Genomic DNA, 27,901 nt, shown 5'->3' with positions numbered 1-27,901 from the left:
TGTAAACCTCGAACAAAATGCTTGAGACTCGTGGTTCTTTTGTTTTCCTATACGTGTATTTTATGTCCCCAGACGTCTCACCTTGACATCATTAATATTTCAAGTTTTTTCTTCTTGCTATCAAATAATGAGAATGAAATTGCTTACAGCATTTTGTAGCAATTAACACACACCATACCCTTGTTTGGCTGTTTCTAAGGCTTTAACACACTCTTCCTTCACACTTCAGTCGTATCAGTCTTGATATTTTTGGTACAAATGTCTATACATTCTTGTAGATTAATTATCTTAGTTTGTTTGTTTCCACTTGTTTTTCAGTAATTTAGCCATATAACCCCACAGGGGTGCAGCTCCTCCTGTATCTGACTCCTTTCAACCACAATTTCATTTAACACAACATCTGACTCTTGCCAAAGGTATCCTGCTATTTCCCAAGTTTAATTACAAAACAGGAATCGATTCTACTTTCCATCATCTGCTTTAGCAAATACATTTATCCTGCACAGCGGGTGACTATTTTTGAAAGATTTTACTTCTTTTTTTCAGTTTAGTAAAATCCAAACTAATCTGTATACAAATAGACAGAAGACAAATACTGAAGCTTACTAAGACATTTGCAAGATGTGAACAACAGAGACTATACTGCATTGTGTATGAGTAGGTGAGGATTTTTAGTCCATCCGCAGAATGCATTAATGGAACTGATCCCAGATTTCACAACTGGCACTTTCGGTGAGCTCAACACAACAAGGACTCTTCACTGCCTCAGGCTGTCCTTTACTGCAGGTTGTCTTACATAGTGTTAGAAACAATGTTTGCATCTAGCTGATAAAGCTCTTTGTGGTCCTATGAGTTGAAGGGTGATGTCAGATACAATTTTTTTTAGATAGTTCAAGAGCTTTTTGCCATAACAGAGGCATTGTATTTTCTAAAAGAGCTGACAAGAAGGTCTTAGATTAAGATCCAAAAAGTTCATGTGATGTTTTACCAGAGCATTTGAAGGTCAGTGCCTTATGGCACATTCCAACTCAAACAACATGCTGAGTTTTGTGAATGGATGTACTACTTCCTCAGCTAAGGTTTTCTCCTGTGACTAATTCTACTTAGCAATAAAGTGGTACAATCTTTTTACGAAGACACCTACACCTTAAAGTACTTCTGAGACGATGATGTGAAGGCTAACACTGTGACAACAAAAGTCAAGATTACCTGATATTTTATTACACTAGGCCTTCTAGACAGGTGCAACTAGCAGTGTCAGGCACTTCCAGTGCTTGCTGTCAACAGGATTAATCATCTGAACCTTGGCTAGTAAAAAAATGGTGCAGTCAAGGCTTAAGTGACCAGCACATACAATGCTCTAAATAGCACTGCTGTGTGACCCTTTCCTTAGACTTTTAGATCTTATTTATGCAGGACAAAAAGGACACGACAAAGCATTAAACTAGTGTTCCCCTGACAACAAGCATCTGAACACTCTGATTCAAGCACGGTTATTTGATGCTGAACAACATCATGTACCTATCTACTAGAAATCCCAAAAGTCGCACGGTCAGAAACAGGGTAAGAACTGTCATCTCTGGGGATAAAAATGTTGGAGCACAAACAAACAAAAGACATTTTTACAGCACTAGAGTTAAAGAAGTGTATCCTACTGGAATCAGCTGCAAAACGGACATGTGACACTGCAGCAGTTGGACTTCCCAGCTTTAAAGAACAACATACCTGAAGTAAGTTTGCCTCTGAGGAGATGAATGAATACTGGAAAAGCTTGTGGTGCCCAGGGTATCACAGGAAAATGGCTCTTTGAGATGGGGTTGAATTCTCCTCTTTGAAGGCCAAGGTTTTCAGTTTTCAGAGATCAAGTTTGGTGTGCAGTGTCCTGGTTTTCTGGGGATAAATTTTGTAGAATCAAGTTTCTGTTAGATTTTGTTTCAGTTTGTGGGAAGCCATGGTGATCAGGCCATTATCAGTTAAACCCAGGTCAGCTGACCCAGGCTGGCCCACAGATGTATTCTGTATCATTAACATCAAGTTCACTATGAAAGGCAAAGCTTGCTGGGGAGGACTGGGGCTCTTTTCGCTCTCTTCTCCTTTCTCTTTCTCATTCCCAATGATTGCTATTCCTGGAGCAACTTGCTGCAACTCTGTAGCTAAGTATAATTTTGTGTGTTTTGTATTGTCATTCATATTGGTTTCTTTATTTTATTAAATCTGTTTAACCCATGAGTCTCCTTCCTTTTTCCCCATTTCCTTCCTTGGTCAGCGAAGGGACATGGGGTGAGAGAACAACTGTTTATTTTTTAGCCCCGGGTGTGGGCTAAAAATAGACATACAGGTTTTCCTATCAGCTTTTGATTCATAGGATTTAATTTAAAAAATCTAGATATGTTTCAGATGTAAACTTGGCCAAAGTCATTGATCAATGGCATGTCAAAATATTTCATTTTAAAGCTAGGTCCTACTACAGTTAAACCACTTTTTAACTAAATGATTTTAACAAAACATTCTTGCAACCAGTACTGATCTTTATTGTCTCAAGTTCCAGATAAAGCTTGCTTGCTTCATGAGATTTTTGTGAGGTTTGAAAACTCAGTTGGTTATGAAAGTAAAGCTGCTTGCTTGCTTTCCCTCTCTTCAGCAATCTCATGCTATCTCAAATGCATTTTTATTATGCTTACCCTACACTTCAGGTGGGTCAGCATTTCTGGTAACTGTGTTAGAAACAGAACGGCACACATGAAAATCTCAGGTTGAGTTTGGAGTCTTTCTAATTAAGAAAAAATAAATACCACATTTAAAAATAAAATTTAAAAAATTTACCTCAAAAGGCACATATGGAATCTTTCCTGTTCCATTTTTATAGTCCTTTTTCCAAATATAACTACATTCAACACTGAATAAAAGCAAATAAATTCAAAGACATTTGCCCTGGGCTCCTTCCACAAACTTAGAGATAAGCTTTTGCCATTGTGTACTTCATAATAAAATAAAAGACCAAGACCTCAACCAGCTGCTTGAGGCACCTGCGCAGAAATTTTTAATATTATTGCTACATGGTAGCTTGACATTTTTCCCCCTCTAGAGATGGGAGAAATAGGGCAAATGGGTTGTTTTTACTACCTTCAGTTACTGCCTAGAGTCATGAGTTGTTTTTCCTTTTGACAGATGCTGTAATGTCAAGGTGGCACCAGCCCACTCGTGGTGAGGCTCTACCCTAGGAAAGTGTTGTGCTCATAATACACTGCCTGACAGTCTGACCTTTATCATATTTTTCTTTTCTTTCACCCTCAGGAAGGGCAGCTGTGGTGCTGATGATATATTTCATATACAGATAAATAATTTCAGTATTATTCTGAAACACTAAAAATTGAACTCTTCTCTTCATCTTGCCACAACTTCTGTTTTCTTGTGATTCATATTAAAAATAAAAAAATCTGAATTTATTTTGGATTACCTGGTTCCATAATTGTTAAAAGTTTTCAGCGCTCCATATTTACCAAGGTATTTGCCCCAACATGCCTTCGCATTTGAAAAATGAAAGCTAACTCCTTGGCAAGGAAAGCTTGCTTCTTGAGGAAAAATGGAAACCCATTGCCCAAGTACATTAAATCCTTAACCACTGAGTTAAGATCACAAATTATCAGCTCTGCAGACAGCTTTTTCCTAAGGACTGCACAGAGGCCTGCAGCCTCTTTCAGAGGCCAAAATGTGTGCCTGACAAGGATCTGCAGAATGCAATTGGCTTTAGGTGGCATAGACTAGTGAATATTTACTTTCCCCACTCCCTTTTCAGTTTTATTTCCCTCTCAGCATTAAAAAAACCTGCAAAATGTACACTTTTTGTACACCTCTTTAAATACTGTATTTAAAATATTCTACTAGCACTCAAATGCATGTTTAAAACTTGCTGGGATCACTAGTTGCATTGACTTAAAACTCCCAATACATTTCAGCATGAGCATAAAGTGTATGGGCTAGAGGGCTAGCTGGCCAAGTCTACAAAAGTTTGATGTTGCAGTTACTTATAAGCCAGTTACAGATGCAGCCAAAAACTACAAAATACATTTCAGCTGTCATGAAGTCACAAAGAAGTAAGATAGCTAGAAAAACTGCTTTGGAGTTTTAAGCAACATGGAAGTATGCTTAGACCAGTGTGTTTCATTTTTTCTTCAGCACTTGAAACTTCTGTCTCTCACTAGAAGGTTTCCTCTTGTTTTTTCTGCTTCACTATTTTTCTCAGGGATGTTTGAATCACTGCTCTGAGAAAAGGCATCAAGTTGTCAGAAGTAGTATCTGCATACCATAAGCAGACACCTCCATATATGATTAAGTATCTCTAACAAAAGAGGACATCACTTTCAGAAAAGACTGCAGTATTTTGCTGCAAAGCATAAAAATATGCTTAAAATTATTCTTCATCAGAACTGGGAGGAGGAGAAAGGACAGAAAAATAGTATCCTGTAAGACAAAATCTGCCTGTAAGACAGATTTTCTGGAGAAAATAATACAACCACAGCAAAGTTTTCAAGAACACAAGCACTTTCCACCTGTGTAGAAAAGTCATTTGACATGGTTTGGTGTTGCTTGCCTGTTGTTCATTGTCAGTTTTTGTTGCATCATGACTAAATAAGGTCCTTCTGAGCAGATTTTTGTCTTTGTTCAGATGCAGCAGAGCTAGCAGCACAGTTTCCTTTACAGTCTGTTTCTTACACAATTATATTGGTACATTAGCCCTAAGGGATACATAAGGTAGTAATTAAGGGACACTTCAGATACAAGCAAATTTCTGAAATCCTTAAGCCTAAATTCACATTCAGACATGCAATCAGACGTGACCATTGTTTCCTGCCAACAAAACCAGGAGTTATAAAAAATATTCTGACTACAAAATTGTTTGCATCTCATTCAGTCGATTGCATTTACATTACCCAGCTCTATACTTCTCAGGGATTCAGCAACTGATACAGCAATTACTTTCAAATTAAGGAAGGAATTTAACACTCCTCCTTTAAGGGACTGACAATGTATATGCAACACATAAGATAAAGGCACCTTTATACCAACACAAAATCGATGCGCTGCAAGGGCCAGGGAGTAGCAATACTAGGCCTGGGAGTGTATCTTGAACCTTGCCCAACATCTTCCATCTTCTTATTGCAAAGTTTACTTTTAGAGAATGGAGCAAGACTGTCCTTTTGATGCAAAGAAAGACGACAAATAGTACCTTCTTTTCTGCAACACGTATTAAAGAGAAATAGTCTAGAAAATAAAAAACTGGTTTAATATAGTTCTTTAAACACATGGGATTCAAGCCTTTATCTCTACTCTTAGATCAATCTCACCACCAAGCTCCTGAAAAACAACAGATGAGACAGCATGCAAATAAACAGAGGACTAGAAATCATGCTCGTTTTTCTCAATTATATAAAAATAAGCTATTCTGCTTGTCTTCTCATCCTCATTCCTAAACATTTTCATACTGACTAGGAAGTGTCTGAGCTTAGCCAGTTAAGCTTGGAAGATGCTATAAGTGAAGGCTTTTGGACCACATCAACAAGAAAGTCTGAGCAGGAGATTTTATTTTAAACCAAATTCTCTTCTTGTTAAAAGACATTCTGGTGCCAGTATATATAACTGATTGGTTAACACAATTGTTTAAACAATCTAAATCATAGATCAATGTTTCATTATACTCTCCCTGTATGTTGTAATCAAAGTACAGTAGCATCATATTTTTGTGACAAATGAATGTACGCAGCAGCACAAAATCTCTGCACAGAGGAAGAGGAAAAGGAAACAAGTATCCTAAGCATAGTTTTCCAGGTCTTTCATCTCCCTTCCCTGTGCCCCTCCACTAGTTTTCTGGGGGCAAGACTATGATTTCTCCTGAAAAAAAGATGAAGAAAGATACATTGCACCAGAACAACTAGAACTTCTCTGGATCAGGTTCAACAGCTCGACACCAATGAAGACCAGCAGCATGCCCATTACTCCCCTGAGGAAGTGAGGCACTGTCTTACTCTTATGGCACATTCTTAGACTAGAGTAAAACATGCTATGGAGCAGTGGTCTCCCAACTGGGGAGGGAACACCCTGGGAGTGTGCAAGGCAATCCACTGGGGTGCAGGAAGAAAATATTAGAACTTCTGTTTCTTTTTTATCTTAAAAGTAAGAAAGAAACCAAGCTTTACTAATATTTAATATGTCTTGACACTGGCACCCTCATTTGGTCCATATGTCAGATGGTCATGCATCACGCAGTCACAAGGTATCCTTGAGGAAGAGCGGGTGCTTCGCAACACAGATGGTGCTTGACAGTGGCACCCTCATTCATTTGTTCACTTTCAGTGTATTGCAACATATTGCAGTTTACATGTGCCCAGTTAAGTGCATCTGTGGATTATATTATCTAGTTGTAACTACACTAACCCTCACAAAATGACCAAGTGGCTTAAAAAGATTCCTTAAAAAAACCCCTGCAGATTGAAGGGTTTAAGGAATTGAAAGATTCCTTAAAAAAAACCCTGCAGATTGAAGGGACAGCGGCGGCAGGAGCGAAAGCGGCGGCAGCGACTTGAGGTTAGTGCGGGGGCGAGGGCGACATCGGGCTTAACCGGGCGGTTTTTCGTACTCTGGGCCCCCCCTGAGCCCCCCGCAAGCATCAGCCCCGAGCTGCGAGCATCAGCCCCGCAAGCATCAGCCCCGAGCTGCGAGCATCAGCCCCGCGAGCATCAGCCCCGAGCTGCTTGACCCCGGACCCGGACCCGGAGGTTCCCGGCAACGAATCAGGAGAGGAGGGGGCATTGCCGGAGGCACCGCGGGCGATTTAAGCGATTTAAACGCACCACCCCCTGTGATCAGGTGATAAAAAGTCTCCTGGAGGGCAGGGACTAGTCCCTGGCCAGAGGGGAGAGGGAGACTTAGCTGTGACTGGGTGTGTCCCAGGGCGGGAGAGGCCGCAGCCATTTGCAGCTCGTTGGGGAGGGCGCTGACTCCCTCCCAGTGCACAAGGCGAGGAAGGCGCCAAGGAGCTGTGAACCAGGGGTGGCACCAACAGGTATTTCCCAGCTCAGAGGAAGAACAATGGTATCTACCCGGTGGAAGAAGACCAAAATGGATGTGGGAACCCAGACAGAGCTCCCACGGAAGGAGGCGATGGTGCAGGTCGCAGGCTGCAGGGAATGCTACACCGTCTCTGTGGTGTCAGGGGGCTGTGTGCGCTGTGAGCAAGTAGATGATCTGCTCGGCCGAGCGGCACAGCTGCAAAGCCAGGTTGAAAGGCTTCAAGCCGAAGTAGAAAGGCTTAGGAGCATTCGGGAGGCTGAAATGGAGATAGACTGGTGGAGCCAGGCTCTGCCCTCCCTGCAACAAAAATGGGAGCACCTGCCAGAGAGCTCCCAGGATCGAGGGACCCCTGTACTCTGCCCCTCTCAGGTGGAAAACAATAACCTAGAGGAGAGGAGTGAGTGGAGGCAAGTCTATGGCCGTGGCAAAAGGCGAGTGCCCTCCTTGCCTACCTTGCCTCCACAGGTGCCTCTGAGCAATAGATATGAAGCCCTAGTGGAATACAGCCGGTCCAATGGGGATGTGGTGGAGAGGCAACCTATATCAGAGGTCCCACCACAGTCAGAAAAACCTGACAGGCGTATAGCTACCTCCTCCACAAGGAAGAAGAGAAGAGTTTTAGTGGTTGGAGACTCCTTCCTAAAGGGATCTGAGGGCCCAATATGCAGAGCTGACCCCCATCGCAGGGAGGTCTGCAGCCTGCCTGGAGCCCGAATCAGGGATATCACCAGGCAACTCCCCAACCTGGTGAAGGCCACAGACTACTACCCCCTGCTGATCTTCCAGACAGGTGGGGAAGAAGCTGCATCCCGTAGTCTGAGGGGGATGAAGAAAGACTACAAGGCCCTAGGACGGTTGGTGAAAGAGTCTGGGGCACAAGTTGTTTTCTCCTCCCTCCTTCCATTTTCAGGTGATGACGTGGGATGGAATAGTAGGATTCTCTCTATTAATGCCTGGCTACGAGACTGGTGCTACAGGCAGGGCTTTGGGTTCTTTGATAATGGCTGGTTTTATAAGACAACAGGCGTGACTGTAATACATGGGAAAGGTTGATGTCGTAGGGGCAAAAGGGTTCTGGGACAGGAATTAGCAGGGCTCATTCGGAGAACTTTAAACTAGATTCGAAGGGGGATGGGGTAGTAGCTGGGCTTGCACCACTGGGGCAATGCTCTAGTGTTGAGGTAGACCAGGAGGCCTCCCATCCCCCTGGGGTGAAATCGGTGTGCTCAGCTCGCTCCCTGAAATGCCTGTACACCAATGCACGCAGCATGGGGAATAAACAGGAGGAGGTACAAATCCGTGTTCGGTCGGGGGGCTATGATCTAGTGGCAATTACAGAGACTTGGTGGGACGCCTCGCATGACTGGAATGTGGTCATGGATGGCTATGTCCTGTTCAGGAAAGACAGGCCGCTAAGGAGAGGTGGTGGAGTTGCTCTTTATGTGAGTGAGCAGCTAGAATGTATTGAGTTCTGTCCAGGGGCGGATCAGGAGCGAGTTGAGAGTTTGTGGGTGCGAATTAAGGGGCAGGCTGGCAGGGGTGATACTGTTGTGGGTGTCTATTACAGGCCACCGGATCAGGATGAGGAGGGTGATGAGGCCTTCTACAGGCAGCTGAGAGCAGTCTCGCAATTACAGGGCCTGGTTGTCATGGGGGATTTCAACTACCCTGATATTTGCTGGGAGGCCTACTCAGCCAGCCATCCTCAGTCCAGGAGGTTCCTCCAGTGCATTGATGATAACTTTCTGATGCAAATGGTGGATGAGCCAACTAGGACAGGAGCGCTGCTGGATCTTATCCTCACTAACAAGGAGGGTCTGGTTGAAGAGGTGAAGGTTGAGGGCAGCCTTGGTTGTAGTGACCATGAGATGGTAGAGTTCAGGATCTCATGTGGCAGGAACAGAATAGCTAGCAGAATCGCAACCCTGAACTTCAGGAGGGCCAACTTTGGCCTTTTCAAGCAATTGCTAGGGGAAATCCCATGGGACAGGGTACTAGAAGCTAAGGGGGCCCAAGATAGTTGGTTAGCATTCAAGGACTGCTTCTTCCGAGCTCAAGATCAGAGCATCCCAACAGGTAGGAAGTCCAGGAAGGGTACCAGGAGACCTGCATGGTTGAACAGGGAACTGCTGGGCAAACTCAAGTGGAAGAAGAGGGTGTACAGATCGTGGAAGGAGGGGCTGGCCACTTGGGAGGAATATAAGTCTGTTGTCAGAGGATGTAGGGAGGCAACTAGGAAAGCTAAGGCCTCCTTGGAATTAAACCTTGCAAAAGAGGTCAAGGACAACAGAAAGGGCTTCTTCAAATACATTGCAGGTAAAGCCAACACTAGAGGCAATGTAGGCCCACTGATGAATGAGGTGGGGGTCCTGGAGACAGAGGATAAAAAGAAGGCGGAGTTACTGAATGCCTTCTTTGCCTCTGTCTATACTGCTGGAGGCTGTCCTGAGGAGCCCCGGACCCCTGAGGCCTCAGAAGAAGTCAGGATAGAGGAGGAATCTGTCTTGGTTGATGAGGGCTGGGTCTGGGACCAATTAAGCAACCTGGACATCCATAAATCCATGGGCCCTGATGGGATGCACCCGCGGGTGCTGAGGGAGCTGGAAGAAGTCATTGCTAGGCCACTCTCCATCATCTTTGCTAAGTCGTGGGCAACGGGAGAGGTGCCTGAGGACTGGAGGAAAGTGAATGTCACTCCAGTCTTCAAAAAGGGCAAGAAGGAGGACGCGGGGAACTATAGACCGGTCAGCCTCACCTCCATCCCTGGAAAGGTGATGGAACAACTTGTTCTTGGTGCTGTCTCTAGGCACATCAAGGATAAGTGGATCATTAGGGGCACTCAGCATGGCTTCACCAAGGGGAAGTCATGCTCAACCAACTTGATAGCCTTTTATGAGGATGTAACCCGGTGGATAGATGATGGTAAAGCTGTGGATGTGGTCTATCTCGATTTCAGGAAAGCGTTTGACCCAGTCTCCCACAGCATCCTCGCAGCTAAACTGAGGAAGTGTGGTCTGGATGATCGGGTAGTGAGGTGGATTGTGAACTGGCTGAAGGAAAGAAGCCAGAGAGTGGTGGTCAATGGGACAGAGTCCAGTTGGAGGCCTGTGTCTAGCGGAGTCCCTCAAGGGTCGGTACTGGGACCAGTGCTATTCAATATATTCATTAATGACTTGGATGAGGGATTAGAGTGCGCTGTCAGCAAGTTCGCTGATGACACAAAACTGGGAGGAGTGGCTGACGCGCCAGAAGGCTGCGCAGCCATTCAGAGGGACCTGGACAGGCTGGAGAGTTGGGCGGGGAGAAATTGAATGAAATATAACAAGGGCAAGTGTAGAGTCCTGCATCTGGGCAAGAACAACCCCATGTACCAGTACAAGTTGGGGGCAGACCTGTTGGAGATCAGCGTAGGGAAAAGGGACGTGGGGGTCCTAGTGGACAGCAGGATGACCATGAGCCAGCAGTGTGCCCTTGTGGCCAAGAAGGCCAATGGCATCCTGGGCTGTATTAGAAGGGGTGTGGTCAGCAGGTCGAGAGAGGTTCTCCTCCCCCTCTACTCTGCCCTGGTGAGGCCGCATCTGGAATATTGTGTCCAGTTCTGGGCCCTTCAGTTCAAGAAGGACAGGGAACTGCTAGAGAGAGTCCAGCACAGAGCCATGAAGATGATTAAGGGAGTGGAACATCTCCCTTATGAGGAGAGGCTGACGGAGCTGGGTCTCTTTAGCTTGGAGAAGAGGAGACTGAGGGGTGACCTCATTAATGTTTATAAATATGTAAAGGGCAAGTGTCATGAGGATGGAGCCAGGCTCTTCTCAGTGACATCCCTTGTCAGGACAAGGGGCAATGGGTGCAAGCTGGAACACAGGAGGTTCCACATAAATATGAGGAAAAACTTCTTTACGGTGAGGGTGACCGAACACTGGAGCGGGCTGCCCAGAGAGGTTGTGGAGTCTCCTTCTCTGGAGACATTCAAAACCCGCCTGGACGCGTTCCTGTGTGATATGGTCTAGGCAATCCTGCCCCGGCAGGGGGATTGGACTAGATGGTCTTTCAAGGTCCCTTCCAATCCCTAACATTCTGTGATGCTGTGATTCTGTGAAGGTAATACTAATAATACAAGCACAAATAAACAAGAAAGTTGCTGAGCTGACAATTCTGCTCTTAGTATGAACCCTTCGTCAACCGCATTGCATGGTAATATCAATGACAGTCTAATTAGATTTGACAAAGTTGGCCAAAAAACAATCAAAATTATCAAGACAGCTGTTTGAAATACGAATTTACATCCACTATTGCTAACAATGAACCTCAGTTTAAACACATAGTGTGCCTTTAGGTGTTATTTAATAATAGTATGAAGCCATCAGGATTAGCTGGGCATTTAAAAACTATCCATCCGGGACATGAGAACAAACCTTTACAAGTTTTTTTCAGCTATGTTTAAATTCAAGTGATACTCAATCCAGTACTTTACAAAATTTCATAGAAAACATTGCTGAAGATTTGAAGAAACAAGCATTAGAAGAACTTATGGGGTGTAGGAGGTTTCCTATACAATTGGATGAAAGTAGAGGTGTTCCTAACTTGTCTCAGCTTACAGTATTTGCTAGATTTTTTAAATGATGAAATATATAAAGAAAAACTTTTTTGTGAGTCACTAAAGATGTACTGGAGAAGACACTTTTTCAACAGTACAGTTTCTTTAATAAAAATGATGTTTTATGGAAAAACTGCACAAGTGTAACCATTGACAGAGTTGCTGCTTTCACTGGAAAAAAAAAAAAAGGATCCCAGGGTAAGGTTACAGCAACAGCAAAATTCATCCACTAGATCACTCACGAGCAAGCTCGTGCAGCAAAGTTGGAGCCGGAAGCACACAAAGTGCTACAAGATGTCATCAATGTGGTTAATAGTATAACAACAAGACCTTTCAATACTAGAATTTTTACAATACTTTGAAAAGAGATAGGGAGTGACAATGAAAGTCTGTTGTACCACAGAGGTTCACTGGTTCGTGGCAAAGTGCTTAAAAGAGCTGTCAAACTTCAAGATGAGTACACATTTTTCTTTCAAAGACAAGTAGGTGTTCCAAATCTGCTGACCTTTTCTGTGATGAGAAGGCCCTGTCAGTACTATGCTACCTAGGCCAGTATTTTAGAAAAATAAAAACATTTAATCTGTCTCTTCAAGGTAAAGGTGGCATTTTAACAATGAGTGAGAAAATAACTGCTTTTTTAAAGAATCTCATTGTATGGAGAGAGCATTTTGAAAACAGAAGTTTGGAAATGTTTCCATCATCATGTGATGCTCAGCCAGTGAGGAGCACAGCGGCGGCAACAGAGAGCTCCGCAGCTGAGCGAGTGCGGAGGAGACCTGGGAGGTTCCTGGAGCCACCCAGACAGAGCCTTCAAGAGCACATGCAGCCAGCCAGGTGCCGGCCTGCAGGGAGTGCCCAAGCTTCGGGTCAGTGTCTGGCAGCAGCAGCAGTGAGCACACCTGGGGGAGATGTGCCCAGGTAAAGGAGCTGCTCAGCCTGGTGACGGAGCTTCAGGAGGAGGTGTCCAGGCTGAGGAGTATCAGGGAGTCAGAAAGGGACACTGACTGCTGCAATCGAACTCTACCATTTCTGAGACAGATGCACCTGCTCAAGGGACAAGCGCTGAACCACCACAGCACAAGCGACAAAGGACCCCCTGCCCCCTCGCCACTAGGCAAAGGGAGGACACCCAGGAGAGAGGGGAGAAGGAAGCAGGTTACTGCTTGGGGAGGGCAGGTGAATCAGCTGTCAGCCTGCCTCACCTTCCCAGGTGCCCTTACACAACAGATATGAGGCCCAGGAATTGGTTGGGCAGACAACTGATGATGTGAATGTAGGTCCTTCTGGGGCGGAGGGGTCATCTAGGCAGTCGACCCTCAGCATCACAACCACTCATGCTAAGAAAAAAAGAAGGGTACTTGTCATAGCTGACTCCCTTCTGAGGGGAACAGAGGGCCCCATATGCTGACCGGACCCAACACACAGGGAAGTCTGCTGCCTCCCTGGGGCCCAGGTAAGAGATGTCACCAGAAAACTACCTAGTCTGGTGAAGTCCTCAGACTATTACCTGATATTGGTTCTTCATGTCGGCAGTGAGAAGGTAACAAAGAGAAGTCCTAAGGCAATCAAAAGAGACTTCAGAGATTTGGGGCAGGTGATTGAAGGATCAGGTGCTCAGGTAGCGTTTTCTTCAATCCTTCCAGTAGGAGGGAAGAATCTTGAACAGATTAGGCTGACCCAGCTGATCAACACGTGGCTCTGAGGTTGGTGTCACCAGTGGAACTTTGGGTTTTTCGATCATGGGATGATCTATTCGTCACCAGGTCTACAGAATTCCAATGGGATGCACCTTTCCCAGAAAGGGAAATGGGTACTTGCTCAGGAGCTAGCAGGGCTGATGATTGACAGGGCTTTAAACTAGATTGGAAGGGGGAATGGGACAACACCAGGCCAATCATTGACAAGACATGGGATGGCATGACACAGTTTGAAGAGCTGAGTGCTAGTGAAATTCTTGCAACTGCTATAAGAGGTGATGGGCACAACAAACTGCATTTGAAGTGTTTCTACTCAAATGTGCGCAGTATGAGGAACAAGCAAGAGGAGCTAGAAGCATTGGCCCAGTCCCAGGGATACAGTATTATTGGCATAAGTGAAACCTGGTGGGATGACTCCTGTGACTGGTGTGCCGTGATGGATGGTTACAGACTCTTCAGGAGGGATAGGCAGGGCACGCGAGGTGGGGGGTGGCACTGTATGCAGTGGAAGGGCTGGAATGTATGGAGCTTACAGTCGGTGATGGCACAGTTGAGAGCCTCTGGGTAAGGATTAAAGGGTAGACAAATAAAGCGGATGTTGTTGTGGGAATCTACTATAGGCCATCCAGACAGGATGATGACTCAGATGAGTTATTCTTTAAGGAACTAAGAGATGCATCTAAGTCATCTGCCCTTGTCCTTATGGGGGACTTCAACTTGCCAGATGTTAATTGGGAATACCACACAGCTGGTACAAACGGGTCCAGAAGATTTCTAAACCATCTGGATGATAACTTCTTGGTTCAAGTGTTAAGGGAACCAACCAGGAAAGGGGCCTTCCTCGATCTGTTGCTTGTTAACAGAGGGGGTCTTGTGGGTGAAGTGACGGTTGGTGTCTGCCTTGGCCATAGCAACCATGAAGCTGTCAAGTTTAAAATTTATGGTAACAGGAGGAAGACTGCCAGCAAGATCTCTACTCTGGATATGAGGAGAGCAGAGTTCAGGCTGCTCAGGGAACTACTTAATAAGGTTCCCTGGGAACAAGCTTTTGAAGGGGCTGGGGTCCATCAGTGCTGGTCACTTTTTAAATAGAACCTCATAAAAGCACAGGAACAAACAATCCCAAAATCTCAAAAGTCAAGCAGACGGCCAGGCTGAGCAGAGATCTTCTTCTTGAACTACGGCAAAAAAAGAAAGTGTACAAATGCTGGAAGCAGGGTCAGGCGACATGGGAGGATTATAGAGATGCTGTTCACCAGTGTAGGGAGGAAATTCGTGCGGCCAAAGCTCAATTAGAGTTGAAGTTGGCCAGTATTGTGAAGGACAATAAAAAGGGCTTTTTAAAATACATTGGTAGCAAAAGGCAGGTTAGAAATAACATTGGCCCATTACTCAGTGAGCATGGTCACCTCACATACAGGGACATAGATAAAGTGGAGATATTTAATGCTTCTTCGCCTCGGTTTTCAACACCAATGAACGATGGGCGCTGGGACCCCCAGAGCCCTGTGCCTGAGATCCATGACTGTTAGAATGATACACTCCCAATCAGCCCCGAACTTTTGTGGGATTTGCTGCTCCAGCTGGATCCCTACAAGTAAGTGGGGCCCGACGGGATTCATCCAAGGATACTTAAAGAACTGGCGATGTCATAGCGAGAACTCTCTCAATGATTTTTCAATGCTCTTGGGAATCTGGAGAGGTCCCAGTTCACAGAATCACAGAATCAGCCAGGTTGGAAGAGACTTCACGGATCATCAAGTCCAACCGTTGCCCTGACACCACCATGTCAACTAGACCATGGCACTAAGTGCCATGTCCAGTCTTTTCTTAAACACATCCAGAGATGGTGACTCCACCACCTCCCTGGGCAGCCCATTCCAATGTCTAATAAACCTTTCTGAAAAGAAATTCTTCCTAATGTCCAACCTGAACCTCCCCTCACGAAGCTTGAGGCTGTGTCCTCGTGTCCTATCGCTAGTTGCCCAGGAGAAGAGGCCGACTCCCACTTCACTACAACCTCCCTTCAGGTAGTTGTAGATGGCAATAAGGTCACCTCTGGGCCTCCTCTTCTCCAAGCTAAACAACCCCAGCTCCCTCAGCCGTTCCTCATAGGTCAGACCCTCCAGACCCTTCACCAGCTTGGTCGCCCTCCTCTGGACTCTCTCCAACACCTCAACATCTTTCTTGAAGTGCAGGGCCCAGAACTGAACACAGTACTCAAGATGCGGCCTCACCAGTGCCGAGTACAGAGGGACGATCACTTCCCTAGACCGGCTGGCTACACTATTCCTAATAGAGGCCAGGATGCCATTGGCCTTCTTGGCCACCTGGGCACACTGCTGGCTCATGTTTAGCCAGCTGTCCATCAGCACCACCAGGTCTCTTTCCACTGGGCTGCTTTCTAACCACTCTTCCCCCAGCCTGTAGAGCTGCATGGGGTTGTTGTGGCCAAAGTGTAAGACCCGGCACTTGTTCTTGTTGAACCTCATGCCATTGGTCTCGGCCCATCTATCTAACCTGTCCAGATGCCTCTGTAGGGCCTTCTTACCCTCCAGCAGATCGACACTGCCACCCAGCTTGGTGTCATCTGCAAATTTGCTGAGGGTGCACTCAATCCTGACGTCTAGATCACCTATAAAGATATTGAACAGCATCGGCCCTAGAACTGAGCCCTGGGGAACACCGCTAGTGACCGACCGCCAGCTGGACTTTGCCCCATTCACCACCACTCTCTGGGCTTGGCCATCCAGCCAGTTTTTAACCCATCGAAGAGTCCACCCATCCAAGCCCCGGGCAGCCACTTTGTCCAGGAGGATGCTGTGGGAGACAGTGTCGAATGCCTTACTGAAGTCTAGATAGACTACATCCACAGCCCTGCCCTCATCTACTAAGCGGGTCACTTGGTCATAGAAGGAGACCAGGTTGGTCAAGCAGGACCTGCCTTTCATGAACCCATGTTGGCTGGCCCCGATGCCCCGATTGTCCTGCATGTGCTGTGTAATGGCACTCAGGATGATCTGCTCCAGCACCTTGCCTGGCACCGAGGTCAGGCTGACAGGCCTATAGTTCCCTGGATCATCCTTCCAGCCCTTCTTGTAGATGGGCATTACATTTGCTAATTTCCAGTCAGCTGGAACTTCTCCAGTTAACCAGGACTGCCGGTAGATAATAGAGAGTGGTTTGGCAATTTCATTTGCCAGTTCCTTCATTACTCTGGGGTGAATCCCATCCGGGCCCATAGCCTTGTGGGTGTCCAACTGGTACAACAGGTCACTAACGATCTCCTCCTGGATTACGGGGGGTTCACACAGCCCCCCCGTCCCTAACTTCAGGCTTTGGGGGCCAAGTCTCCTGAGGACAACCAGTCTTGACATTAAAGACCGAGGCAAAGAAGGCATTGAGCAGCTCTGCCTTTTCCTCATGCCCTGACACTACACTACCCTCCTCATTCAGCAAGTGGTGGAGGCTCTCCTTGACCCTCCTTTGGCTGTTAATGTATTTGTAAAAGCTTTTTTTGTTATCTTTGACTGTAGCAGCCAAATCAAGCTCTAATTGAGCTTTGGCCCTTCTAATCTTCTCCCTACACGACCTGGCAACGTCCCTATAGGCCTCCCAAGTTACCCGACCCTTCTTCCAGAGCAAGTAGGCTCTCTTTTTCTACACTGGGATCATGCAAAACCTACTTTGACTGCAGTCTGGCCTGCAGCAGAAATCTAGCATAAAAGCTCAGGCTTGAATTCCAAGTAATTCAAAGTAAAAGAAACACCTAAGCCTCATCAGAAAAAGCATCTTAATTCTGTTGTACTGTTCAGATGAGCAATGCCTTTATTTTTGTTTTTAACCGACTCCCTTCCACTCTTTCCTCTTCTCTACCCCAGTGGACACCATGTCAGGCACCAAAAGGACTTCTGAGCATGTTCAACATGCTTGATGACACAGACAGAACAGAACAGTACAACAGGAATTCAGGTACTGTAATTCAGCACTAAGATTAAACAACTGCTGTTCTGAAGCAGGGAAGGCACAATAGTGAACTTGGAAGAACACACACTTACACATGAAACCTAGAAAGTTTAAGATGTAGATTTATTATGCATTAGAAAGCTTATTAACTTTAAAAACAAACTGCATAGTACAAAAGGTTTGTTATCTCTGCTCAATGTGGAACAAGTTTCAAAATATATATTTTTAAAATTTTTTCAGTCAATACACAATCCTTTTAAAAAACTGTATATCTGTCAGTACCCTCATTACATTTATAAATACATGATTTACACAGCAACCCATCTGGAAAAATTAAAACTCCTTACAAATATCTACATATATTGCATACATATAAAACATTCATTAGGAGTATTTCATTAAAGTTGGGTTTAATGGTCCATTTACACTGCAGCAAAATACATATAAATCTGTGTATTTTTCATAAAATGTCTCTAAAAATTAGCACATTTGTAGTCATTCATAAGTCCTTTAAAGCATCTTTTAGAAAGGAAATTTGATATGAATATACCCATGAGATTCAGCAGATAAGACAGTGATATGACAGCTAAATACTATTAATAACTGAACACTAAATAGTAGTTAAGGCAGGAGTGAAAAGAATTAATAGGAAGGATTATTTCATATGCAGATAAAGTGACAAAATGCAATAAATATACATATTTCTTGATGTAAACTACTCTGGCACCCACTGTTTTTCCTGCCTCAGAAGTCCGGGGTGTACATATTTCTGATGCTGCTCATTTTATAATTAAAATTCTATTTCTTATCAGCAAAACATTAATGTGACCAGTGCTCTCAGGTGCCATCTGGATTTGCTTTAACTGCTTAGGACTGACTGTTCTGGAATGTGGGTTTAAGACTTCAATATAACCTTCATTTATGGGTAATGACTGTCATGTGTGATCACGTGCCCTCAGAAATCATCCTAGTTTCATCAGTGCTTTCTGGTAACCACTGGACTTCTTGGTACTAAATAGTATTTGAGAATATGTCTTCAGGAAATTTAATTACTTTTATTGGTAACCACAATTTCAGATACCAGAACAATATATATCGGTCCCTCTCACATCATGAGGACTACATGTGGCATACATGCAGGTAAAAGGCGTAAGAAACGCAAAACAACCTTTAACAGTGGCGGCAGAAACTGTTCTGCCTCAGACCTGATTATTTTGCATACGACTTTTGGAATCGAACATTCAAACTTTAAAAAAGTTCCATTATGCCTGTATATTCAGGTTTCTACCATATACTAGGATTTGACAGAGCATTTGAAGTCCAATATTGTGTAGAACCACACCTAATTTTGACCTGCCCTGCTCAACAAACCCTTCTGCAAGTATGCTATCATCCCCAAGTATTATACAGCATGTGACCTTCCCTAGTACACAGCTGCCTTCCTTTCAGAAGTTAGATACTCTGTACTTCCCACCAAGCTTCCAGAGCTGCAATGTAGTGCATGAATTTGTTCCATAGTCTGCTCAGAAGTTAGCCTTCATACACTGCTATCTTGCAGCAATGGTTCAATGTCCTCTTCACTACTTCGGTCTAGGCTGTTACTCAGAGTACTGCTGATGCTATTGCTGTGTTTTCTGGTACTGCTGGCTTTGCTGTGCTCAGGAATAAATAAGGCGACTAGAAAAGCCAGAAGAACAATGCATGCGCCAACAAGGAAGGGTGGACCAGGAACAATTGCTCTCTGCGGGGAAACAAGCATAACAAAGCATTCATGAAGTTTAGACATTGACTTTTGCATTAAGAACTATACCATTAAGGCAGGAGATAATGGGAGACATATTTACAGTGACTATAAAGTTTATGCAAGCAAGTTCATATGTGCACTGCAACATGGATTTTCTGCCTCTACAAAGCCTAAGAATTCCTCACTTGATCTGCACACTAATCTAAAAAACAGAAACATGCACAAAACTATCAATTGACAATAGGATTGCCTAGCAGATGAAACAGACATTGACTGATGCTTCTTTGTCATTTCTTTTTCTTTAGGCAACATGCCTGTTAAATCAGCAAGACTCCTCTGAAGATTAATGGGATAAGGTTTCAACGTGAAGCACAAATACTCAATAAATCTTTAACATAACTTCACTTTTTCCACTTGCTTCCACGGCTGACATGCTTTAGAATCAAGTTAGTCAAACAAACATCCCCAAAAACTAATACATGAGTGAAGAAAGTAACAGCAGGCTATGCAGTACGTACCATTCTCACTGTAGAGACAGGTTGCTGGCATGTGTGATAAAGTGGTATTTGGAGTTATTCTCTCTTGCTTCAAAGTAGTTTATTTTAAAATTTAAAATACAACCTATCCTCATTTCATAATCACTATTAAAACAAGCACCAGAAAGGTTATAAGACTAATTTTAAACCACCTAAGTCTGATGACAAAACTCCACAAAAGAAAGTGTCAGCAATCCAGCAATTTTTTTTTTAAATGTTAAACAACTTTTTTGTATTTTTGTCAACTAAAACGAAATAAAAATCAGAACATGAAACTTGTCAATCCAGTGTACTTTTTTCCTACCAAATGAAATGCAGGAAGTTATTCTAATAAGAAGTGGGAAAGTAGCTGAAATTAAGCACACAGTGACAGGGTATTTCCCTTGCTTCAACTCTTGTTACAAGCAGAGGCCTAATATTTCAGCTGATGGTCTCTAAATTTAAAGTATATAATCATATTAACAGAATGTATATTAACAATATTACTTAAATCTTCAAGTGGTGCTAAGCCCACAAGTATTTCAAGAATGTAACAGGCTTCCATAAATTAATAATCCTCACTTGTAGTATAACAGCTGTTTTTTCTGAGCAGCTTTTGAATATTCCACTATTGCAGTTTCACTGAAGGGAGTAAGAAGTTTTGAAACACAGTCCTTGCTCACTGCATTGTCAAGTGTCATTATTACGCTCCAAACACAGCCTATGACTGCACTGTTTGCTGTAAGGGCTCCCTGTGGATAATTATAACAATGCAACCTCACTCTCCTCTTCAGGCTCTCCAGTTTTGAAAACAGTTATTTAAATGGGAATTAAGACAGATATGCTTAACTTCCACTATTTATGCTCTGCAGAGCAGATACACAATCTTTCTTGAATAGGTGAATTAGATCTTTTGTTTGATGGAAGAGAATCACAAGTGTGACCTGTGGCAACACTGCAGCTCTCCCACTTCCATGAGAAAAAAAAGGGATATTCAGTAAAATCCTATTCTTAAGTCCTCTAGAGTAACAGAAATGAATACTTAAAGGCAAGTTAAAAAAAGAAAAAAAATAAGTTCGAGCTGTTCAAAAAACCACCAAAAATGACCACTAGGATATATTCTCCTCCATTTACTCTACATGGTAAGTAACTGAAATTTGCATCCAGACTTTCCTGTCACCACTGTTTGAATATGAAGGTTTACAAAACCATTACATCTAACAATTTGTTTTAGCACTCTGTCCATCAGTGAACACAGAAGACTTTTTATCTGAAAGGTACAATACTAAATTATGACCACAATCAGCTTTCACTAGTTAAGTTAAACTTAAATGTTGGGGTTTTTTTTAAATGGGACAAGACAGCTTTCTCTCGAAGTAAAATATGTCAAAAGTTACATAAAACAAATTTATTCTTCACATTAATAATTTTAACAATACCTATATAAATAAACTATGTCTGATAACATCTTGATCTATTTCCTGTACTTGCAGTAACACCCAGTATTACAGTAGTGAAAACGAAGGAGAAAGAACTGTTTCTAATTCACCTCAACAGCACACTGGGTTTGATCAAAGTTCAGCGCAGTAACAGTGCATTCTCAACTGAGCTGCTATAGACTCACTGCTTTTGACAAGCAGGGGTAGAATACAAGCTTAATCGTCAAAAAAAAAAAAATTAACAATGCTCCTCACAGATTAAAACACATTATATCAGTTAACTGCAGTTCCACAGACATCTAGTAACTTTTTAAAACAAGGTACTTGACCATTTAAAGTTGTTATTAAAACACTTCTGCTGAACATTTATTAGCATTTAATAAAATGAAGAAAACATTTTTCAAACTACGTATATCTGTAAAGCAACTCCTAGTTATCAATTTAAAACACTGAACAAAATTAAGAGACACATAGCTTGCATTTGGGCCTTGTAAATCCAAGGTACTAGTGCTAGTGTTGTAAACTAGGCTTGTACACAGTTGCTAATTTCCTTGTCTAATCTTGGTGCATTCCCTGGTTTTCACTTCCACTCATTTTACTTAAATCAACTTTTAAAACTATATAACATTTCAACTGTAGAGTTCTTTCCCAATGTTATATTAAACCTGAACATAAGAATTAGTAGGAAAAAATTGTACTGTTATTTTCCTGAATGATAGTTTTACATGTCTGGTGCCTGGTAACCATTAACAGGGAGAGATGTAATCACAGACATTTAACAAAGTTCATGGGTACATACATAATTAAAAGTAAGAGCTGTCGCATTGAAATTAGAATAAAAAGCAATCTTTGTTATGCAAATACTTACTGATTTTGCTGTCCTGCTAACTAAATTGTCTACTTACTTATTAAGTAGGTTTTCAAGAAAACAAAGATGTCTGAAACGACAGTTTAATTTACACTTACAGCTTATAAAAATCATTATTTTATAAGGAAACTCATACATCAGGCTTCAGTGCAGGAATTTCTTCTCCCACAAGCTTTAGAAAATTCCACAACAGAAGGGTTTGACTCATTTATAACTTATTGGAACAGTCAGTTGCCCCACTGTAACACATCTGGGCTACTTCAACAAAGAAACCACACGGATATTCTTAAAGTAACAGAACATACTGATATTACTTGTAACAGAAATGTGTACAAGGTCAAAAAGACAACAGACTCCCTGCCCCCAAGAAAAGCTTACGTGTTTCGATGCTTTAAACTACAGTTTGAGAGCAAAATTTTAACTAGCGGAAGCATGGCAAAGCTCCTGAAAACACGATTATAAAGGTTTCCCCGTATGTTACTATAGTTTCCTTTTTGTACAACAAAAAGAGTGTCTTTGCCCCCTTACTCTAAACCTCTGCTCACTTTGCCTGAGCGAATTATGGAGCACCTCACCACATGTACTGGAGTGAGCAATATGTTCAAGCACTGGTCACAGCTAGTACCTGGAAAGATGTATGGACTGAGGGATGAACAACAAACAGTTGTTTCCACAGTAACAGGCACCAGTTATTTACATACTCAGCTAAACTGTAGTCTTTTTTAATCAGCGTAAGGACAAGCTAAGAGATCACCAGCTCCCTCAAAAGTCCATTCTTAGTATTTTGAAAAAGCAATGAAATTGTAGCTGAAGAGGTAAGAGCAATCAAGCTAAAAAGAAAAAAGGGTCCATAAGATTCTCCAAACTCTGGTAAGCATGTATTTGGTACCTTGGAAGCCAAACAGGAAAAACTAAAACAGACAAAAATGCAGACCTGAAACAAAGATGGAAGGGATACAAGAAAAGACTGAAGGGAGTTCCAAAGAAATGTTGTATAGGATTGACTTCTCCCCTCCCCATCAAGTTCCATACAGGTAAGGAAAGGTGATGAACAGCACTGTTACTGCCACTGAAAAAAAAGTATGTATCTCAGTTGTATACTGAATTACTGTACATGTGAATAATTAACGTGTTGCTGTGAGGTTCAAAGATAAACTTGTTACAATTTACTGAATTACCAAAAATGACCTTCCTGTTGTCAAAATTTCACATTTTGCTGTAATTCACTATTACAGCTATGTTTTGAGTAGATTTACATCAAAAGAAGTTAACTGGTCCCATTAGAATATTGAAACCAAAGCTGCTACTACTGTAAATCTAAACATTTACTATCAAATTTTAATTATGAGTTATCTTAATAGTTCAACAAAGCTGACAAGTGAGAATTTAGTTCAAGAATTAAACATCAAGATTTTAAATCAACCAGAAATGACAGATTTTTGTCCTTATGAGCTCTACACTGCAAACGTCACACCAAATTTTAAACTTACCTCATCACTGGGATCTTGCATTGCTTTTTTTCCAGAAGTCTGATCAGGTGGCAATTCATTGAGCTCCACATGAAAGAGAAAGAAAATAAAGCCATACAGTGCTGGTCCCAGGCCATTGCACAGACCTCTTATTCCAGTTATTATTCCTTGAACAACACCTAAAGAAGAAAAAAAAAAAAAAAAAAAAAGAGTAGGATTTTTTTTTTTTTTAAATCAAGAATGAAACGCTCCGAGCCAATAGTTCTGAGTGTATTCTAATGGCTATTCCAAAATAGTACATCTCATAATTATTTCTACACATTAAGGTCTTAAGAAATATGTTGAAGACAACTTTGCTGGTTTAAAATAATCCTCTGCATGACCATAGTTCTGTCAGTGTACTTGCATGCTACTGGAAGCAGTATGAGTTTTGAATATGAGTGACTAAATTTATGTGCAAGTCTAATTTTCTGTGTTAGAGTTCTTCCACCCTCATCCAAAGCCCCCAGTGAAGAAAGCAAAGGTTAAGTGTGGTACCTGCTCAATTTATTTTCAAGTGAAATTAACAGTAATATATCTGTTAAAGGTTGTTATTAGCAAAATATGCACAAGCTGTAACAGATTTCTTTCCTTCACCAGCCTAAAACCAGGATTTATTTAAGTACCAAGTAACTTATTCAGGGCAGTAAATTCAGCAGTACTGTAGCAAATTCACAATACTAGATTGGTTGCAGTTTTACATTACATTATCGAAGTTCTATGGGTGTATTTCTGTTTCAACTTCATTAAGTGATTGTGAAAACAGTGTAAAAAGTTTTTTTATGATCTTACAGATTAAGATTCTACAGAACATTATTTTTACAATATTGGTAGTCTGCATATCCCCTTCCTTCTTATGGCAGTAACTTGTAAAATGGAAGGAAAGAAAACATGCCAAAAAGAAAATTGTCCAAGTTTTTTCTTCATATGTTGACATGTAAGCTTAAGATCTTTGTGCCACTAAGTGGCAAAACTCTAGAAATTATTGTATGCCTGAGCTATTAACAGTAGTCTCATCTGCGTAAAACGAAAGATCAATGACTTCTGTCAACTTAATTAAACTATTCATTTCATGACATAAACAGAAAACAAGTCATTTAAAACTCTTTTAAATGTCTCTATTAGAAACAAAACTGGGGGAATGATAAAAATAGCTATGTAAAGTACTCTTTCGCACCTTTCAAACTCAGTAGAACTCTGCCTCCTTGAACTGCAACTCCTTTGTACCTCCCATTAACTAATTTAAAGTTGTACAATGTTAGACTGATACTTATGATTTATATGTACAGGATTTTTTTAAAGATAACACTAAATTCAGTTATTATATGCCAATATTATACTTTGTGATGACTCCTTCCCTCACATCATTTTAAATGAAGAGTTATTTCTGATCATCTCCCTTCACATCAAAACCTATGAATTTTTCTGCTTTCTCAGATCAACTATTTACTTAAGCTTCCTTTTCTATTCCTTGAAAATCTGAAGTATTATAGTAAACAGGGCCAACTTTTCCACACAGAATAGAGCTTCTTGTATATGCTTATATTAATCTGGCAAGATGTGTTTTTAGTATCCATTACAAAGATAGTATTGTTACATGAATGCTCACTATCTGCTTAGAGAATTATTACTTTTAATAAAAAAAGAGGAAGGAAAAAACATGAAAGTTACCACATCTGTTTTTGTTGCTTTTGTAGTACTTTTACAAGAAGCTAGAAGAGAAGTAGCTGGTCAGACAGAAACTATGTATTTTGCAATGCAAATTTGATATATTTGTGTACCTCCTTTCTCTCTACATAGATTGCCAGACTTCCACAGCTACTACCAAAGAAACTCGTTACTCATCAAAATATTTGAAAAGTACACCTAGATAAGTATTCTGCTTTCTAGACAGAAAAGTCATCCAAGAAAGCAGTCTGATGCTGAAACAGAAATCCATTCAATACTCACCTTGTTGATCTGACTCTGCATTTCGTGAAACCAGAGCACTGATTGCTGGGAACGTAATGCTTGACATTGCTGCAACAGCTCCTGCTGCCCACATCATCCTGTGTTAAAAGCATAATTTGAATTAAACATGAGACTGCCCATATAATTACTCCCCATCCCCTCAAAAAGGGCCACCCTCATTTAAGGCTTAATGCCCTTTCAAAAGTACTCATTAAAACACCTAGAGACTGGAAATTATCTGGTCAAGGCCTTCTTCCTGCTGCCCTCCCACAAATTACTCTGAGCTTGTTGGAATAGAGCAGCATGTGATTCTACACTAGGTATTACAGCAGAAGAAGGGAGTGGGAATGAAGTGATGCATGGGCTTTCCCTCTCCAAAGGCTGTACAAAGGAACAATTTCACAGGGTGGCCCAGTGAGGCAGCTCTCTAACCTGTGTAACTCAGTAGGAAGTGCTCTGATACAGAACAAGCATTCATCACTGTCAGTAGGACAAACTTTGTAAAGAAAAAGCTGTTCCAGCTTACAGTTCTAGTTCCCTTTACTTACAGTTTTTCCAACAAAAGAAGTTCTTGTTAGTTTCCAAGACCAAATACATTTACACTAAGAGAATTACATGTTAGAAGAAAAAGAAGAAAGTACAGATCCAATAACTGACTAGAAAGGATCTCATGGAATTACTGGAGAGAACATACCACTTACTGGCTTGTGAGTTTAAGAAAAAGCTTTAACTACATTTGTAGACATAAAACTCAGTGGACCAAAATGGTGCAATGACTCCTTTTTCAAGGGCTGTCAGTCTGCAATTTATACCATATACCTGGAAAATTCTATCATTCCTACATGAGCAAAACACAGTCTAAATTTTGTAGTGCAATGCAAACGAGAATGCTTAATTTACAGAACATTTAAATACTCATGACGACAGAACTAAATGGTAGAATTTCTTGGAAAAACATTTTCAGTTCCTTAACATGTATGTACATATGAAAATGTGTGCTTACCAAGGCTGAGATCCAAAACCATACCAAGCCAACTGAAGGATCTGAAAGCCAAGGCCAAGGAGAACTGTATTTTTGTTCCCTATCGACCTCATCAATATACTGAGAAACACAGTCTGCAAGAGAAATCGGGTATCCAAATATTATTAAAAACCCAGATTGCTAAAGTAATTTCCCCTTCTACACAAAGTAATTCAGAAGACCTTTCAACTCTGAGGAACTTCACACTATTCATGTTCTTCCCCTCTGTTAAGTCCAAAACACAGACTAGTCATATCAATATTTGATGTACTGACATTCTTAACTATTAAAGAATTTCTACTTCAGGACATCGAGAAGCATGTGTATTGCTTTCTCGATGGACATTACATCTCAGTGTCTGTTTCTGCTGTAAATAGGTTTTCATTTCCACCTCTACAATTCTGTTTCATTAAAGACAAAAGAGTTCCATAATAAATGCTGCTATCAAGTTAAGATAGTACAGGTTGGATATAGGTTGAATTCACCAGTATCTACAAATACTAGAGAAAAAAAAGACTGTTAGCTCAGGAAAAAAGTAATCTCTAGGTCAGGTGAATTACTATCCAAATTTACAACTACAACAAACAAGTAAATCGTGCTGCTTTTCCAACTTCACTACATGCATTGAAATTTGGCTGAGGCCAATTCCTAGGCATCTTTAATTACATTTTCTGCTGCCTTTTTACACCATTCATATGACCTTTTTATTTGTACATGAAAACTAATCCTAAGGGAAGACCACTGTTTTTCATCTGTTAGAAGCGTTACTGCTGAGGGGGAAGGAGGTCCCAATTCAGACACAACAGCAATACACTCATGGCAAGAAGCAGACTGTTCCTAGTAAGGCGAAGTCCATATGGACAACTTCATTCAGTTAACAGTGCACACGTTTTTCTTTAACATTAGAAACTCAGCAATGCATCAGTAAAAAGCTAGAGAAAAGGAACAACAAGGATTGCAGAGCAGAGCACACTTCCTCTGTCATGTACATCTTACCTTAGTTTTCTTGTCCTTCTTAGACAAAACTATTTTGAAATCTAAATAGCAAAAATACAGTCATTCTATCTACATGTGATCAGTTCTTTCGGGAGACATTAAACATGCCAATGCAAATCAGTATTTATGAAGCAAAGACTATTTCAATAAACTGTACTCTTCAAAGTTCAAAAAATCAATGCAGAGTTTCCTCATTTTAACACTGAAAATTATGAACCAGAAGGGCAGCCATTCTAGAGATTTTTAACAAAAATACTGGTCTCAAAGTATGGTTGGCAAATGGGAGTGCACATAAAAGCATCAGAAGAAACAACAGAGCAAGGATTAAAATAAATTACTTGTATTGATAGTGAAGGACGCAACTGACACCAGTAAAACTGGTAAACACTGAGGAATGTGTTGTTTACATCAAAATAGTGAGACCTCCCCTCTGCTAAGGAAGGCAACAAGGTTACAGCACACTGTATATGCCATTCCTCTTCCTGTTATCACAAGAGGAAGACAAACTGTACCCATAAAAATACCAAAGATC

The 27,901-nt window shown here is 41.8% G+C and overlaps 1 protein-coding gene across 3 annotated transcripts in view; it reads right to left on the bottom strand.

The window, feature by feature from the left end:
* Positions 1 to 17,493: 17,493 nt before the first annotated feature.
* MFSD14B (major facilitator superfamily domain containing 14B) overlaps positions 17,494 to 27,901 on the bottom strand; it is a 35,558-nt gene continuing 25,150 nt past the window's right edge. Inside the window, exons 9-13 of one of the 3 annotated variants that reach the window (XM_068422278.1) lie at positions 26,356 to 26,468; positions 25,353 to 25,450; positions 23,385 to 23,542; positions 19,591 to 19,614; positions 17,494 to 19,069 (exon numbers count right to left, since the gene is read on the bottom strand). In XM_068422278.1, the coding sequence (XP_068278379.1) occupies positions 18,866 to 19,069; positions 19,591 to 19,614; positions 23,385 to 23,542; positions 25,353 to 25,450; positions 26,356 to 26,468 (597 nt within the window). In that variant the 3' untranslated portion in view covers positions 17,494 to 18,865. Of the gene's footprint in view, positions 19,070 to 19,590; positions 19,615 to 22,828; positions 22,964 to 23,384; positions 23,543 to 25,352; positions 25,451 to 26,355; positions 26,469 to 27,901 lie in introns of all 3 variants that reach the window. The other 2 variants (XR_011050028.1, XM_068422279.1) reach the window with 2 other exon arrangements.

Source organism: Nyctibius grandis, chromosome Z, assembly GCF_013368605.1.
Source record: "Nyctibius grandis isolate bNycGra1 chromosome Z, bNycGra1.pri, whole genome shotgun sequence".
Lineage (NCBI taxonomy): Eukaryota > Metazoa > Chordata > Aves > Nyctibiiformes > Nyctibiidae > Nyctibius > Nyctibius grandis.
This window is presented reverse-complemented; position numbering and strand designations above follow the sequence as displayed.